Source organism: Podarcis tiliguerta, assembly GCF_965153285.1.
Source record: "Podarcis tiliguerta genome assembly, chromosome: 13".
NCBI classification, from domain to species: Eukaryota; Metazoa; Chordata; class Lepidosauria; order Squamata; family Lacertidae; genus Podarcis; species Podarcis tiliguerta.
The window spans coordinates 50,642,647-50,659,424 of NC_139546.1; the positions used below are offsets into that span (position 1 = coordinate 50,642,647).

At 49.0% G+C, this 16,778-nt stretch overlaps 1 protein-coding gene and 1 long non-coding RNA gene across 2 annotated transcripts; one reads left to right on the forward strand and one right to left on the reverse strand.

Moving 5' to 3' along the window:
• Positions 1 to 1,382: 1,382 nt before the first annotated feature.
• Positions 1,383 to 16,763, reverse strand: GPS2 (G protein pathway suppressor 2). Its single transcript, XM_083410614.1, has 11 exons — positions 16,540 to 16,763; positions 14,461 to 14,570; positions 13,804 to 13,916; positions 11,953 to 12,032; positions 10,875 to 10,957; positions 8,913 to 9,063; positions 8,718 to 8,804; positions 7,667 to 7,746; positions 6,158 to 6,253; positions 5,816 to 5,899; positions 1,383 to 1,636 (listed from the first exon to the last, which is right to left on the reverse strand). Exons 1-11 carry the CDS (start codon positions 16,631 to 16,633, stop codon positions 1,550 to 1,552), a joined length of 1,065 nt encoding a protein of 354 aa, XP_083266740.1. The 5' UTR covers positions 16,634 to 16,763; the 3' UTR covers positions 1,383 to 1,549.
• Positions 9,071 to 9,586, forward strand: LOC310663282. Its single transcript, XR_014504471.1, has 2 exons — positions 9,071 to 9,436; positions 9,482 to 9,586. It is a non-coding gene; the product is annotated as an uncharacterized lncRNA (long non-coding RNA).
• Positions 16,764 to 16,778: the final 15 nt, after the last annotated feature.

A 16,778-nucleotide genomic window follows, 5' to 3' on the forward strand; every position in this document is an offset into this window, starting at 1 on the left:
AGAGACTCCTTCGCGTAGTGATAAAGCGGGATATCAAATCCAAACTCCTCCTCCTCTTCTTTCTTTCTTTTCTTTTTTACAGTACAGTCATACCTCATGTTACATTCTTTCAGGTTACGTCCTGCGGCGACTCGAAAGTATCGGAAAGGGTTACTTCCGGGTTTCACCGCATGCGCAGAAGCGCAAAATGACGTCACACGCATGCACAGAAGCGAAGAATCGCAACCTGCACGTGCGCAGAAACGCCACTGCGGATTGCGTTCTTTTCATGTTCTTTTCATGTTGCAAACACAACCAGAGGTACCACTGTATAAAAATGTGGAGGTTTCATAAAGATATGTGCCTCTCTTTTTTTTGTCCTGACCTGTGAGGTTTTCCCTCCTGCATTGAGAGTTTCATAGAATTTTTGTTCAACAAACTACCTGGAATATTTGTTTTTGATGACTGTGACGACAGGGCAGTTCTCAGAAGCCAGCCCCGAAAATTTAAAATTTCCTGATCTCATTACGTGTTAATAACTGAGTGGAGCGTAGGGAGAAAAGAAAGATTACTTGTCACGTTACGCTCAACCTTACTGGCGAGGGGCCAATGTCTTTGCCGCGTGTTTAACGGACAAAATGTCTCAAACCAAAGGCCAGTGGCTGTTTGTACCCCACGCCCATTAGTGAAACCGGCACAGGGAAAAGCAGCCTTTTTGCCTCTCCGTATAAAATGGAGGACAGTTTTATGTACAGAAGCAGGAGTGGAAAACACAATCTGTAGGTCGTCTGCCATCTGAAAAACATTGGTAGCGCCACTTAGAACAATGGGCAGTAAGTTTACATACATTTCGCTTTTAACCTGACCTGTGAACGACAGCTACTGCAGGTGCAAACACAAAAAAAGCTGCTTTTCCTAGAAATGGGGGACTAGGGAGGGCGGACTGACAACAGGAAAGCACTTTGGACCCTTTGCTCCTGGCAGGATTCAGCTGAACAAGCCTTTAGGTCTTTTCCCACTGACCTGCCCCAAAGTTCAAAAACGGCCTGTTTATACTCTTTAAGCTGGTGGCCTTCACACATGTTTAGACTACAACTCCCATCGGGCATTAGCCAAGACATCCGGTCCAGAACGTGATGGGCACCAGCTCGGGAGAAGTGTCATACTAAATTATGAGTGATGTGTGCAAAATTTACTTGCTTTGCATACACTTAATTTTAGGGAAACCACGCTGCTCCCTTCCCTACCTCCACTTAGAAATACAAATGAGAGTCCACTACCTTCCGGTCAGCTCTTACTGCCCAAAGGTTCTTGCTAATGTTTAGCCAGCGTCTCCCAATTTCTGTTATTGGGGCAAGATAGTAAGGGGGGGGGTGGAACAGACGCACCGTTGAACGCTCCTTGAATTATACAAAGTTTTATTTAGAGTGCAATCTCTGTTTTCACAAATTACAGCGAAGAGAGAAGGGGAGAATAAAGCCACACACATCCCACGTATATTTTCTTCCTTTGCGCTGGGACTTGGGCTGAGGGAGGGATGTCGAAGCAACAAGAGAGCAGGGCACGGGCCTCACTTGTGGTAGAAGCGCTGGCCCTGTTGCGGGTGCTGGATGAACGGGTGCCGAGGTGCTGGCTGCGGGGAGGCCTGGAAACCAGACTGCAAGAGGGGAGAGAAAGAGATGTTAATGGAAAGAGGTTTTCAATGTACAGTGGTACCTTGGTTGTCAAAACGCCTTGATTCCCAAACACCGAAAACCCAGAAGGAAGCGTTCCGGTTTTTGAATGTTTTTTGGAAGCTGAACGTCCGATGCGGCTGTCGGCTATTGTTTCCCGGGCGCCTGCACCAATCAGAAACTGCCCCTTCGTTTTTGAACATTTCGGAAGTCAGATGGACTTCCAGAACAGATTAAGATTGGTGCTTTTGTTTTTGCTATTTGTTTTGCATTTCTGTTTTTGGGGCTTTTTCGGTTAATTTGTTTTGGTGACTGTGTGAAACCCAGTCTACTGATTGATTGATTGATTGATTGATTGCGTGACTGTGGAAATAGATAACCCCCCCCCTCCAAACAATGAATATCAGAGCAGGTAAGAATTTTTTTTAAAAAATTATCATTACAATACTGTTATTTTATAGTACAGTACATTGTTTCTTAGGGACGTGGGTGGCGCTGTGGGTTAAACCACAGAGCCTACGGCTTGCCAATTGGAAGGTCGGTGGTTCGATTCCCCGCGACAGGGTGAGCTCCCGTTGCTCAGTCCCTGCTTCTGCCAACCTAGCAGTTCGAAAGCACGTCAAAGTGCAAGTAGATAAATAGGTACCGCCCCGGCGGGAAGGTAAACGGTGTTTCTGTGCGCTGCTCTGGTTCGCCAGAAGCGGCTTAGTCATGCTGGCCACATGACCCGGAAGCTGTACGCCGGCTCCCTCAGCCAATAAAGCGAGATGAGCGCCGCAACCCCAGAGTCGGCCACGACTGGACCTAATGGTCAGGGGTCCCTTTCCCCTTACATTGTTTATTGCTTTCATCTTACGGATCAATGGCCTCATTAGATAGTAAAATTCATGTTAAATTGCTGTTTTAGGGGTTGTTTTTAAAAGTCTAGAACATATTATTCAGTTTTGCATTACTTTCTATGGGAAAGCGCCCCTTGGTTTTGGAACGGACTTCCGGAACGGATTAAGTTTGAGAGCCAAGGTACCACTGTATATGAATTAACGGTCAGAACCGGAAGGTTGTACAGCAATCTCTCATCTTAACGCAGGGGCTCGGTTCCTAGCGCTAAGTGGAAATCGTGGAGGGTCCAAGCCTTAGAATTGCCCAATGGGTCCTCACTTAGGACTCAACTTGCACTTTTCCAACCAGCCTGCCTTCAACCGCAGCAAGATGGGGGGTTACCGCCTTCGGTTTTCAGGCTGCTGGATGGAAACTCCCAGTACATTTCCAAGCACAATTCAAAGTGTTGGTGCTGACCTTGAAAGCCCTAAATGGCCTCAAAAGGCCCAGTAGACCTGAAGGAAAATCTCCACCCCCATCTTTCAGCCCGGACACTGAGGTCCAGCTCCGAGGGCCTTCTGGCGGTTCCCTCCCTGCAAGAAGTGAGGTTGCAGGGAACCAGGCAGAGGGCCTTTTCGGTGGTGGCGCCCGCCCTGTGGAACGCCCTCCCATAACATGTCAAGGAAACAAACAACTATCTGAGTTTTAGAAGACATCTGAATGCAACCCTGTTTAGGGAAGCTTTTAATACTTGATGAATTATTGTATTTTAATACAGCGGTAAATCGGGTTAAGTACTTAATTCGTTCCAGAGGTCCGTTCTTAACCTGAAACTGTTCTTAACCTGAAGCACCACTTTAGCTAATGGGGCCTCCTGCTGCTGCTGCGCCGCTAGAGCCCAATTTCTGTTCTTATCCTGAAGCAAAGTTCTTAACCTGAAGCACTATTTCTGGGTTAGTGGAGTCTGTAACCTGAAGCGTATGTAACCTGAAGCATATGTAACCTGAGGTACCACTGTATTTTGTTGGAAGCCACCCAGAGTGGCTGGGTAAACCCAGCTAGATGGGCGGGGTATAAATAATAAATTTTTATTATTTTTACTATTTTTATTATTAGGTGTCTGGAGGGCCCTTGGGGTGCTGGTCAGGCTGTGGGCAGTCAGTGTCTCCTCTTTTTATTCCTCTTGCGCACGACACAGTGCTCCTGCCCTGGCCTAAAGATCACCTCCTCCCAGCCTGATCGAGTGTGCCTTCATGAGTTTATCATCTGTGTGCTAAATCAAGCCAGCCAAGGGCATAGCAGGGAGGAATTCTTGGTGCCGGCCTGTGGAACTCCCTTCCCCTGGAACCTTGCCAAGCAGCCAGCACTGTTAACCTCTCCGTTTCTCTCTCCCTCCCCAACCCACCTTCCAGTCTACGCGGAAACGGTTCAAAGCAGCAAAGGGTTCAGACCGTACCAAACACTGAGCACGACAAGGTTGCCCTCCTGTTAAGGTGCGCGGATTATTTTTAATAAAAGGAAGCCAGCCAGGCCTTCCACACTGCCCACATCTTTGGCGATGTTGTGCTTCGGTTTGTTTAACCTCTGCTGCTGTTTTTCATACCGAAACTAGGCTCAAGAATCCTACGGTAGTTTCGTGCTGGTGTGTTTGTCTGATCGGTTTATCTTTTTAATAGAAAGGCAGAGTAAAAATCCTGAAATCGCGAACAGATTGTCTGAACTCTTTTCCCCCAGGAAAAGTCAGAAATACAGTTGTATTTAAAAAAAAAAAAAAATACAATGGTACCTTGGTTCTCAAATTCAAAAAACCTGGAAGTGTCCTGGTTTTCGAACATTTTTCGGAAGCTGAACAGCCGATGCGGCTGTTGGCTATTGTTTCCGGAGCGCCTGCACCAATCAGAAGCTGCAGCTTGGTTTTTGAACATTTCGTTTTTGCTATTTATTTTGCGTTTTTGAGGCTTTTTAGTTTAATTTGTTTTCGTGACTGTGTGGAAGCCAGTTTGATTGATCGATTGTGTGGCTGCGGAAATTGATAAAAGACCCCCATCCAAACAATGACTATCATCAGCGCAGGTAAGAAAAAAAAGTAATTAATACTGTCTTATTTATAGTACAGTGTATTGATTATTGCTTTCATTTTATGGATCCATGGTCTCGTTAGATAACAAAATTCATGTTAAATGGCTGTCTTAGGGGTTGTTTTCCAAAGTCTGGAACGGATTAATCTGTTTTGCATTCATTTCTATGGGAAAGCGCGCCTTGGTTTTGGAACGCTTTGGTTTTGGAACAGACTTCTGGAATGGATTAAGTTGAGAACCAAGGCACCACTGTAAAACAAATGCAGTGTTGTATTCTAGTAAAGGTAAAGGGACCCCTGACCATTAGGTCCAGTCGTGACCGACTCTGGGGTTGTGGTGCTCATCTCGCTTTATTGGCTGAGGGAGCCGGCGTACAGCTTCCGGGTCATGTGGCCAGCATGACTAAGCCGCTTCTGGCGAACCAGAGCAGCGCATGGAAACGCTGTTTACCTTCCCGCTGGAGCGGTACCTATTTATCTACTTGCACTTTGACGTGCTTTTGAACTGCTAGGTTGGCAGGAGCTGGAACCGAGCAACGGGAGCTCACCCCGTCATCGCGGGGATTCAAACCGCCAACCTTCTGACCGGCAAGCCCTAGGCTCTGTGGTTTAACCCACAGCGCCACCCGCGCCCCCTTGTATTCTAGTAGCCCCGCATAAATTGATGCGCCTAAGTTGGCGGCATCCGACACGAAGTCTGGTTGGCGGTGGTTCTGCTGGGGACTGGCCTTCTCAGTGGGGGCTCCCCATCTGCAGAATGACCCCAACCTCAGACTGTAGAGGCCAGAGGCTCACTAGGGAGGAGAGACCATCTGCATGCGCTCAGAGATACTGCTATCCGACCTAACCGGAAGAGTCCGTGACCAGAAGGAGGAGGAGTATTGGGAAGAGTGGATTAAATTTAATGATTATTTAGTTAAGTTAAATTAACTGAAAACAGCTTGCAGTTACTTAATTGGCTTAGGATTTTATTTATGTTAAGTGATGAATTAATAAGTTTAATTCCATAATGTGAAGATTTAAGGATGTTAATGTTTAAGTTAAATTTCATAAAAATTGTGATTTGGAAAACCGTTAAAAGGATATGCAATGAAATTCAACCAAGGAGAATCGAGGAAGTGTAATTTTCAATAAGGTTACGATTTATGTTTGTTTGTCTTGTGTATTTGTTTGTTTATAAAACTGTGAAAACCAATAATATTTTTTTTTGAAAAAACCCCCAGAGGTACTGCTGTGGTACGACAAGGCTTGGGATTGAGATACTTACTGTGTGGGGTTGCTGTGGGGCGGTTCCGTGGGAGAAGCTGCCGGGGGAGGCTGGGCGGGCCGGGTGGGTATACGCCAAACTGGGCTATAAGGGAGAGAAAGCGGGTGGGGGGGCCAAAAATCAGCAAGCGGGAGAGAGCAGGAGGGGAAGGGGCTGGGCGTCGCGACGGCGGTGGGAGAGGCCCCCACCTGGGACGGGGAAAAGGAAGGCAAAATTCACAACAGGCCGAAAGCAAGAGGAACCATGACAGCACATTATGGGCACGGAAAACCGCGTAACTGGGAATCACTGGGAAGAGGGGGAGTAGAAGCAGAAAGAGGGGCCTTCAGGTTCTGAGCTTACCTTGGCAGCTGTCTGCATCTGGACAGGGATTTGGGGGGCTTGTAGGAGGCCCTGGTTCGGGTGCAAGGCTTGGGGGTGCATCGGGCGTAGGGTCGACTGGAGAGGAAAGGACAAGAGAGAGTGGAGGAATTATTATTTTTTTAAATAATATTTTATTAAGATTTTCCAAAACTTTACAAAAAGAAAAAGAGAAAAATGAAAAATACAAAAATAAAAAGCAATTAAAAACAGTTCAATCTTTCATAACATATCTTTCATTTGCTTGTTTCCCGGACCTCCCCACACCTCCCCTCTTTGTATTCCAGTTCAATTTATTTATCCAGCAAATCCTTTCCCTCTTTACCTTTATCCTTATCTTGATCTTAATATATTATAACTTTAAATTTTCACCTGTTAACATTCCATTTTTGCATATTCCTTCATAGCATTATTACGAAAAACCCCTGAACCTCAATCCAACATCATTCTAACATTCATTAATTTTGCAATATTTCTGTAGACAGTCTTTAAATTTCTTCCAATCTTCTTCCACCAACTCTTCTCCCTGGTCTCGGAGAGAGAGCGGAGGAATTAGACCACCTCCCAAGGTGAGAGGGAATGCACTCTGCACATGTGCTGGTTATTTCACGGCCGAGTCCCGGCAAGCAAACGTTCTTCCCAGGCTCCTGTCCGAACTTAACATTTACCCCTCTGTGCAGTTAGAAACAGTCAAGAACGGCTGCATTCGCACCGCTGCGACGCCATTTTTGTACAGTCATGGCTTTCCCACAAAGGATTCTGGGAGATGAGGGTCTTTATTTTTTTATTGGAGACCCGTATCCTCCTCAGAGAGGTATTTCAGAGTGGTCCTGTATACCTGAAGGAGCGTCTCCACCTCCATCGTTCTGCCTGGACACTTGTGTTCTAGGAAAGGGAAAGGGACCCTGGACCGTTAGGTCCAGTTGTGGACGACTGGGCTTGCGGCGCTCATCTCGCTTTACTGGCCGAGGGAGCCGGCGTACAGCTTCCGGGTCATGTGGCCAGCAGGACTAAGCCGCTTCTGGCAAACCAGAGCAGCGCACGGAAACGCCGTTTACCTTCCCGCCAGAGCGGTACCTATTTATCTACTTGCACTTCGTGCTTTCAAACTGCTAGGTTGACAGGAGCAGGGACTCCGTTGCCGGGATTCGAACCGCCCACCTTCTGATCGGCAAGTCCTAGGCTCTGTGGTTTAACCCACAGCGCCACCCGGGTCCCATACTGACTACATAGGTTTGCGGCTGCTTCCCTGATGACGTACCACTGCCGTTTGGTTTTTTAAAATATTGTTAGCCATCTCGTAAGATCTCTGTGGGATAGCCCAGTCGGTAAGAGCATAGGGTTCTTCATCTCGTGGCCACGAGTTCGAGCCCCACGTTGGGGCCAGAAGATTCCTGCATTCCAGGGGGCTGGTGACCCCCGGGGTCCCTTTCCAACTCTACAAAAGAGCACGGACATTTTCAGAGAGCGATGCTCCGGGTGTGAACTCACCGAATCGGTAAATCCCGACTGCTGGTTTGCGTGCTCCAGTTGTTTCTGCAGAGGGATGGCTGTGCTGGGAGGAATGAAACCTGGAAAGGGAAGGTTGAAAGAGCTAAGTGTGAGCCTTGCAAGGAAAGGAACAGGGACTTGGAAGAAGCGGGGGGCGGTTTCTCTTCCCTTTTCAGACATCTCCCAGCAGAGCTCGCCTGCCATCTCACGTCCATGGAGGCGCAGATCAGTTGTGTCCAGGGCAGCTGTCTGCCAGCTCCATCTGGTACGCAGGATGAGACCCTTCCTGCCCACGGACAGTCTCGCCAGAGTGGCGCATGCTCTAGTTATCTCCTGCTTGGACTACTGCAATGCGCTCTACGTGGGGCTACCTTTGAAGGTGACCCGGAAACTACAACTAATCCAGAATGCGGCAGCCAGACTGGGGACTGGGAGCGGCCGCCGAGACCATATAACACCAGTCCTGAAAGGCCTACATTGGCTCCCAGGACGCTTCCAAGCACAATTCAAAGTGTTGGTGCTGACCTTGAAAGCCCTAAATGGCCTCAAAGGCCCAGTAGACCTGAAGGAGCGTCTCCACCCCCATCGTCCAGCCCGGACACTGAGGTCCAGCTCCGAGGGCCTTCTGGTGGTTCACTCCCTGGGAGAAGTGAAGTTACAGGGAACCAGGCAGAGGGCCTTCTCGGTGGTGGCACCTGCCCTGTGGAACGCCCTCCAGTCGGATGTCAAGGAAATAAACAATTACCTGACTTTTGGAAGACATTTGAAGGCAGCCCTATTTAGGGAAGCTTTTAATGTTTGATGAATTATTGTATTTTAATATTTTGTTGGAATCTGCCTAGAGTGGCTGGGGAAAACCAGCCAGATGGGTGGCGTATAAATAATAATAATAATAATAATAATAATAGTATTAATAATAATACTAATAATAATAGGATTTGCCAACCCCCGGCATGCTCTGTGCTCTGGTCCATGGGGTCACGAAGAGTCGGACACGACTAAACAACTGCAGACTTATTATTAAGATTTGCCAGCCACTCTGCAGACTTACCAGGCTGAGCCGTGGGGAAGTGGCTGTGGATTGTGTAGCCGGGCTGCTGTTGCGGCAAGTACTGCATGGTGGGGAAAGCAGAAGGCCCTGGAAGGGAAAAGAGAGGGTGGTGAAAGCCCGGCCTGCTCTGCCCCTGCCACCCAGGCCACGGAGGAAAAGGGATGGCACCCGATCGCCCACAGGCTCCATCCTCACCTCGGATCGACTGGCTGCTGGCGTAGCTGACGGGCACCGTGTGCTGGCTCTGCCCCACGGCATAAGGGCTGTGCCCGGACTGCCCGCCCTGGTACTGGCCGTGCTCTGCCGTGCTGGCGGGGAAAGTCGGCTGCGTGGCAAAGTGGCGAGACTGGGGAGACAAAGCAAGCACAGAGACGCCACTTAGGGTTGCCGCGAGGCGCACCAAATCTTCCTCACAACTAACCGCTTTGTCTTATTTGCCACGCGACGTATTTTTGTGTTTCCCTGCCGTAAATGGGCCTGTGGCGCTCGGAAGGAAGGGCGGTATATCAGTTGAATAAGTAACTATCATAACAGAGGCAATAGCAAAGGCAGGGCTGCCGCCACCCGCCATTTTGAAAGGGGAGCCATTTTGTGAGGGAAGAACGAACCGTTTCGTCTTGTGTATCTAGGGGGGGCCATACGCAGAATATTGCAGTCGGAAGCATCCGGGAGGAAATCGGAAAAAATATCTGGAGAAATCGCATGGCATGGCAACCCAGGTCGGCAGTGTTGTTTGTGCCGATTTCCCTTAAATGGCAACCCAGGTCGGCAGTGTTGTTTGTGCCAATCTCCCTTAAAAATAGCTCCAAAACGACAATTTTTGTTGAGGTTTTGCCAAAAAAACAACAACTTCCTCCCAAGCTCAACAACTTTTGTGTCCGGATTTTCACTTTTTTAAACACGGCAACCCTAGTTTATCATGTTATGTGGTTTTATGCTGTAAACGGGTCTGCGGTCCTTGGGATCGAGGGCAGGATATAAATTTAAATAACAACCACCACGAAAAGGCAGCGCTGCCACCGTCCGCCATCTTGTGAGGGAACATTTGGAGGAGAACGTTTGCTCATGAAAAGCAAAATATAACCACTTCCTAGGGGGAAAAGAAAACTGTGCTCAGCCCTTGCACGGTTCTCGCTCACTTAGGCAGGCCTGCCTTGACGTGGCATTTTAACGTGCGATTTTTATTACGTATCATTTGTTTTAGACGCATGGCTTTTACTTCTACTCTGATAAATCTTACATCAATTTGGCTTTATATATCAGGCATGTGCAACTAGTCAGTTGCGGGGCTTTCCTGGTCGATCGTGTGATCCTGGTTGATCACCCCCCCCCCCCAAAAAAAAGCTCCACAATGGTCAATCCAATGGGTAGATCACTGCCAGTTTTTTTTATATAGTGGGAGTAGATCACAGTCTCTTGGACATGAGTAGGCAAACTAAGGCCCAGGGGCCAGATCCGGCCCAATCGCCTTCTCAATCCGGCCCGCGGACGATCCAGGAACTAGCGTGTTTTTACATGAGTAGAATGTGTCCTTTTATTTAAAATGCATCTCTGGGTTATTTGTGAGGCATAGGAATTCATTCACTCCCCCCCCCCCCAAAAAAAAAATATAGTCTGCCGCTCCACAAGGTCTGAGGGACAGTGGACCGGCCCCCTGCTGAAAAAGTTTGCTGACCCCCTGCTCTTGGGAGTTGGACATGCCTGTTTTATATTACCAGTTTTTCAAACGAATATTTCACATTGCATTTTGCGAACTGCTTAGGAGGTTTCTGCTGATTAAGCAACATGCCCCTATTGCCATATAAATCACCGTATTTTTCGCACCATAAGATGCACCAGGCCATAAGATGCACCTAGTTTTTGGAGGAGGAAAACAAGAAAAAAATATTCTGAATCCCAGAAGCCAGAACAGCAAGAGGGATCGCTGCGCAGTGAAAGCAGCAATCCCTCTTGCTGCTCTGGCTTCAGCGATAGCTGCGCAGCCTGCATTCGCTCCATAAGACGCACACACATTTCCCCTTGCTTTTTAGGAGGGAAAAAGTGAGTCTTATAGAGCAAAAAAATACGGTAATAAATCCTTTGAGGAATACTATGACTTCATTGTTGAACAAAGAGATCTGGTCTTTCCCAGAACAACTGGGGGGGGGAGGCACTCACTGTGATCACTGGCGGTCCAAACATCTGCTTGGCCCGATCGGCAGATATCAAGGTGCCGGCCCGGTTATGGCCTCCAGGGCTCCCTGCGGAGAAAGGGAAGGAATCATTGACATCAACCCCTCCAAAGGGCGAGAAAACTCCTTCCCAAAGGGGTGGAGGGTGAAGTCTACTCTTTCCTCCGATAACAGACTCTCCGGAAGGGTGATGTGACTCACTATTTAATTGGGATCCGCCATTATGGGACAGAGATAAACAGTCATGGGGGAGACGAACTCTTAATTTGTTATCATATCTGTACTTCAAGCCTGAATTGGCAAATCTCCCCTGAGAGACTAATGTTTGATGCTACCTGTCTGAGAAAATGAATGAGCAAACGCCTAGATTTTATGTCATCGGAACTGAGTGAAGATGGCGTCCGCCACCAGAGAAGGACTTTTGGATTGATTTGGCATAAACACCAGCGTGTGAGGACATATTGCGAACGACAGACTTATCAGCTGCAAAAAGAAAAGGAGAGTCGTACAAACTTCACACAGAAGCATATTACTGCTCGCTTCAACTCGCCTGTGGAAACAACTCAGAGGCCATGAAGGAGGCAATGATAACAACAGGAAGATTTAAAGAAGGAACTATTGGAAACTCAAGGCAGTAGAAACGTAAGATGATTGGAGCCCCACTGAAATTGAGGCATGGGAAGCCCCAACAAAAACTTATAATTTGGCAGAATATTTGGACTATATGAGATGTATAATTAGGAAAGTGTAATGTGATCTGATTGGATTGTTGAAATGGAAAACTTAATAAAAATTATTTTTTTTAAAAAGTCTTCTCTTTCCTTCGCTCTCCCCTCTCCCATACCTGCAATCCTAACAAGGGAGGCACCTCAGAGGCTTTACACATGGGATGTCCTGGGTTCGATTCCTGACATCTCTCGCTAAAACTGGACCGCAGGTGGAGACTGGCGACCCGATTCAGCGCAAGGTGACTTCAGGTGGGGAAAGCACACCTGCCTGATCCGTGGCCGAACTCTACGCGAATCCTCTCAATGCGCCGCCGACGCGGCCAAAAAGAAACGCACCTTGCATGTTGAGGATGTGAGCCCCCGCATGGACGGCCATTCCTTGCTGGTAAGCGGCTGCCGTCAGCGTCGTCATGTCGCTGTGGACAGGAGGAAGGAGGTCAATAAATCGCCTGCAATAATGGCGGTGAAGAAACCCAACTCAGAAAGAAACTTGATCTTTGCCATTCGCTGCCCCTTTTGCACAAGGCAGTCGTCGGCTGCCTTCAAGCTTTCCCACACATTGTGATTTTTGCGTACCGCACACACACAATTCACAAAATATTGCCAGGTCAGAAATTACGAAGCTGATACAGTCGTACCTCAGAAGTCGAACGGAATCCGTTCCTGAAGTCCGTTCCGACTTCCAAAACGTTCAGGAACCAAGGCGTGGCTTCCGATTGGCTGCAGGAAGCTCCGGCAGCCAATCAGAAGTTGCAGAACCCGCGTCGGACGTCCGGGTTCCAAAGAACGTTTGCAAACCGGAACACTCACTTCTGGGTTTGTGGCATTCAGGAGCCAAAATGTTTGAGTCGCAAGGCGTTCAAATTCCGAGGTACGATTGTATCATGATATGGACTTCAAACCGCTTTTGGATGGTAATTATTTTATTCTTTTAATTTCTATATCACTTTATATTTTAAAGAAAAACCTCAAAGCGGTTTACAGCAGGGGTCGGCAAGGATTACCTCGCCTGGGTGAGATCATTCCCGCGGAGATTGCTCCATGGGCTGGATCGCGTCAACTGAGTCCCTGCTCTGCGCTGCGCTGGTTTAGCGCAGCGCGCAAGGACTCGCTGAACGAGTGGCTTGGTTCAGTAGGCTAGTGGGCCGTTTAAACAACCCCCACGGACGGCTTATGGCCCCGGACCACAGGTTGCTGACCCCTGGTTTACAGCATATTAAATCAATAAAACATAAATAAAACAATCTGAAGAAAATCAAATACAGTGGTACCTCGGGTTAAGTACTTAATTCATTCCGGAGGTCCGTTCTTAACCTGAAATGGTTCTTAACCTGAAGCACCACTTTAGCTAATGGGGCCTCCTGCCACTGCCGCGCGATTTCTGTTCTCATCCTGAAGCAAAGTTCTTAATTCGAGGTACTATTTCTGGGTTAGCAGAGTCTGTAACCTGAAACGTATGTAACCTGAAGCGTATGTAACCTGAGGTACCACTGTGTACAGCCAAAGCAACATAACATCGCCCAGCCATATGTGGAGACCAGCATTCCAAGCATGCCCACACCACAGAGGAGGCTACGGGCAGTTTTATTTTCAATTCCTTGCCTAATAACTCCTAAGCACGGAATTTGCCTTTTTCACAGCAGCCAAACACTGGCTCAACATCTCCACGAGGCTCCTGCTCGGTCACAGCCAGTTCAGAACCCACAAACTTAAACACACAGTTAGGATTCTCCCCTCTGGCCCAGCGTGCATCGCTGGACGCTTGTGATCCCGCCAACCAGTACGTTTCCGAGCACAATTCAAAGTGTTGGTGCTGACCTTGAAAGCCCTAAACGGCCTCAAAGGCCCAGTAGACCTGAAGGAGCGTCTCCACCTCCATAGTTCAGCCTGGACACTGAGATCCAGCTCCGGGGGCCTTCTGGCGGTTCCCTCCCTGCGAGAGGCCAAGTTACAGGGAACCAGGCAGAGGGCCTTCTCGGTGGTGGCGCCCTCCCACCAGATGTCAAGGAAATAAACAACTACCTGACTTTTAGAAGACATCTGAAGGCAGCCCTGTTTAGGGAAGCTTTTAATGTTTGATGCATTACTGTATTTTAATATTTTGTTGGAAGCCGCCCAGAGTGGCTGGGGAAGCCCAGCCAGATGGGCAGGGTACAAATAATAAATTATTATTATTATTATTATTACCTTTGCTCCTTGCGCCGTCGTTTCTCCTCCTCGTGAAGCACTTTTTTCAGCTGAAGGAAAAGCTGGTGCTTCTCCTCCTGAAGGGCAAGCAGTTTCTCTTCCAGCTTCATGATCTGCGGGTGGAAAAGGGGTCGGAGGTGAGCCAAGACACTGACAAACTGGAACGTGTCCAGAGGAGGGCAACCAAAATGGTCAAAGGCCTGGAAACGATGCCTTATGAGGAACGGCTAAGGGAGCTGGGCATGTTTAGCCTGGGAGAAGAGGAGGTTAAGGGGTGATATGATAGCCATGTTCAAATATATAAAAGGATGTCACATAGAGGAGGGAGAAAGGTTGTTTTCTGCTGCTCCAGAGAAGCGGACACGGAGCAATGGATCCAAACTACAAGAAAGAAGATTCCACCTAAACATGAGGAAGAACTTCCTGACAGTAAGAGCTGTTTGACAGTGGAATTTGCTGCCAAGGAGTGTGGTGGAGTCTCCTTCTTTGGAGGTCTTTAAGCAGAGGCGTGACAACCATATGTCAGGAGTGCTCTGATGGTGTTTCCTGCTTGGCAGGGGGTTGGACTCGATGGCCCTTGGGGTCTCTTCCAACTCTATGATTCTAAGATGTCTCCAGGGACGGAGGCCTCCCAAAACACAGGGCCGCCCCACTGACCTGCTCCTTTGTCTCCTCCAGGGACATCCGCTCTTCCATCTCCTTCTTCCGACGCCTCTCTTGTTCCTCCTTCATCTTTTGCTCCATCATCTTGTCGACTTCTTCCTCCTCTGCAGGATGAGGGGGAAAGGAATAATAATAATAGTAATAATAATAATAATTTATACCCCGCCCATCTGGCTGGGTTTCCCCAGCCACTCTGGGTGGCTTCCAACAAAGTATTAAAACACAATAATCTATTAAACATTAAAAGCTTCCCTAAAGAGGGAGGAATTACCTTCCCGAAATGCAACTTCCATGGAGCTTCAACTCAGTTCAAGACTTGTTCAGGTTCTGCACTACTTAGGCAGGAAAAACCAGTTGCACAAATATAGGATAGCGGACACTTGGCTTGCCAGTAATCCTTGTGAAAAGGATCTAGGGATCTTGGTGGACCACAAGCTGAATGTGAGCCCACAATGTGATGCAGCAGCAAAAAAGGCCAATGCTATACTAGGCTGCAGGGGACACGGGTGGCGCTGTGGGTTAAAGCCTCAGCGCCTAGGGCTTGCTGATCGCAAGGTCGCGGTTCGAATCCCCGCGGCGGGGTGCGCTCCTGTTCTTTGGTCCCAGCGCCTGCCAACCTAGCAGTTCGAAAGCACTCTCGGGTGCAAGTAGATAAATAGGGACCGCTTATTAGCGGGAAGGTAAACGGCGTTTCCGTGTGTGGCTCTGGCTCGCCAGAGCAGCGATGTCACGCTGGCCACGTGACCCGGAAGTGTCTTCGGACAGCGCTCTCTTTGAGTGAGATGGGCGCACAACCCTAGAGTCTGTCAAGACTGGCCCGTACAGACAGGGGTACCTTTGCCTTTATACTAGGCTGCATCAATGGAAGTCTAGTGTCCAGATCAAGGGAAGGAATAAGGTAAAGGTACCCCTGACCGTTAGGTCCAGTCGTGACCGACTCTGGGGTTGCGGCGCTCATCTCGCTTTATTGGCCAAGGGAGCCGGCGTACAGCTTCCGGGTCATGTGGCCGGCAGGACTAAGCCGCTTCTAGCGAACCAGAGCAGCGCACAGAAACGCCATTTCCCTTCCTGCCAGAGTGGTACCTATTTATCTACTTGCACTGGTGTGCTTTCGAACTGCTAGGTGGGCAGGAGCAGGGACCGAGCAATGGGAGCTCACCCCGTCGAGGGGATTCAAACCGCCAACCTTCTGATCAGCAAGTCCTAGGCTCTGTGGTTTAACCCCCAGCGCCACCCACGTCCCAAGGGAAGGAATAGTCCCGCTCTATTCTGTCTTGGTCAGACCACGCCTGGAAGACAGTGTCCCGTTCTGGGCACCACAATTTAAGAAGGATATTGGCAAGCTGGAAGGTGTGGAGAGCGTGTGACCAAGATTGTCAAAGGTCTGGAAAACAAGCCTTATGAGGAACGGTTGAGGGAACTGGGTATGTTGAGCCTGGAAAAGAGGGGACTGGGAGGAGGAGATCTGACAGCCATCTTCAAATCTCTGAAGGGCATGGAAGACGGAGCAATCTTATTTTCTCCTGCTCTGTAGATGAAAGTTGCAAGGAAGGAGATTGGGACTAAACTTCAGGAAGAGCTTTCTGACAGTAAGAGGCGTTTGACAGCATCTCTCTGGGATGATGCTGGGCTCTTCTTCCTTGGAGGTTTTTAAGCAGAGGTTGGAAGGTCTTGGAAGTTTCAGTTAGGATTCCCGCATTGCAGGGGGTTGGGCTGGATGACCCCTGGGGTTCCCTCTAACTCTACAATCCTGGGATTTGCCCCCAGCAGGTCACTGGGGGTCGGCCGCTGCCTCCTCCCAGCCTAGCCTACCTGGCAGGGTTGGGGTTGCGGGGATTGGGCGCCGCCTGGAGCACCTTGCAGGAGGTGGGATACAAACTCAAATGCAAATGCATGCAAATGAAACTACAGATGCAAATGCGAATATATGTATATGCATGCAAATGAAACTACAAATGCGAATGCATGCAAATGCTACTACAAATGCAAATGCGAATACATGCAAATACAACTACAAATGTAAGTACATGCAAATGCATGCAAATAACCCCCCTTCCCCCGTCTCTCTCTCACCCTGCCGCTTCCTCTCTCTCTCCACCATGACGTGCCGGTGCAAGGCGCGGGCCATGGCCGAGCTCAGCTTCGGCCTCTCCAGCAGCGCCGGCATGGCGGCCTCTCCGGCTGCCCGGGGCGCCCGGGACCCAAGGCGGAGAAAGAGGCTCCTCGGAGGCCGCAGCGAAGGAGGAGAAGCAGTCCGGGAGAGGCGACGCCAACACCCCGCGCGGCTTCCTCTTCCGGGTCACAGCCGCTCC

What these genes read in the sequence shown, in the direction of transcription:
- GPS2 (XM_083410614.1), bottom strand. Translation starts at nt 16,633, where the DNA reads ATGCCGGCGCTGCTGGAGAGGCCGAAGCTGAGCTCGGCCATGGCCCGC. An exon ending in TTGGACCGCCAGTGATCACA is followed by an intron (nt 9,064 to 10,874) that starts GTGAGTGCCTCC and finishes TTGTCTCCCCAG; the next exon opens with TCTCGCCACTTTGCCACGCA. An exon ending in CTTCCCCACGGCTCAGCCTG is followed by an intron (nt 7,747 to 8,717) that starts GTAAGTCTGCAG and finishes TTCCCTTTCCAG; the next exon opens with GTTTCATTCCTCCCAGCACA.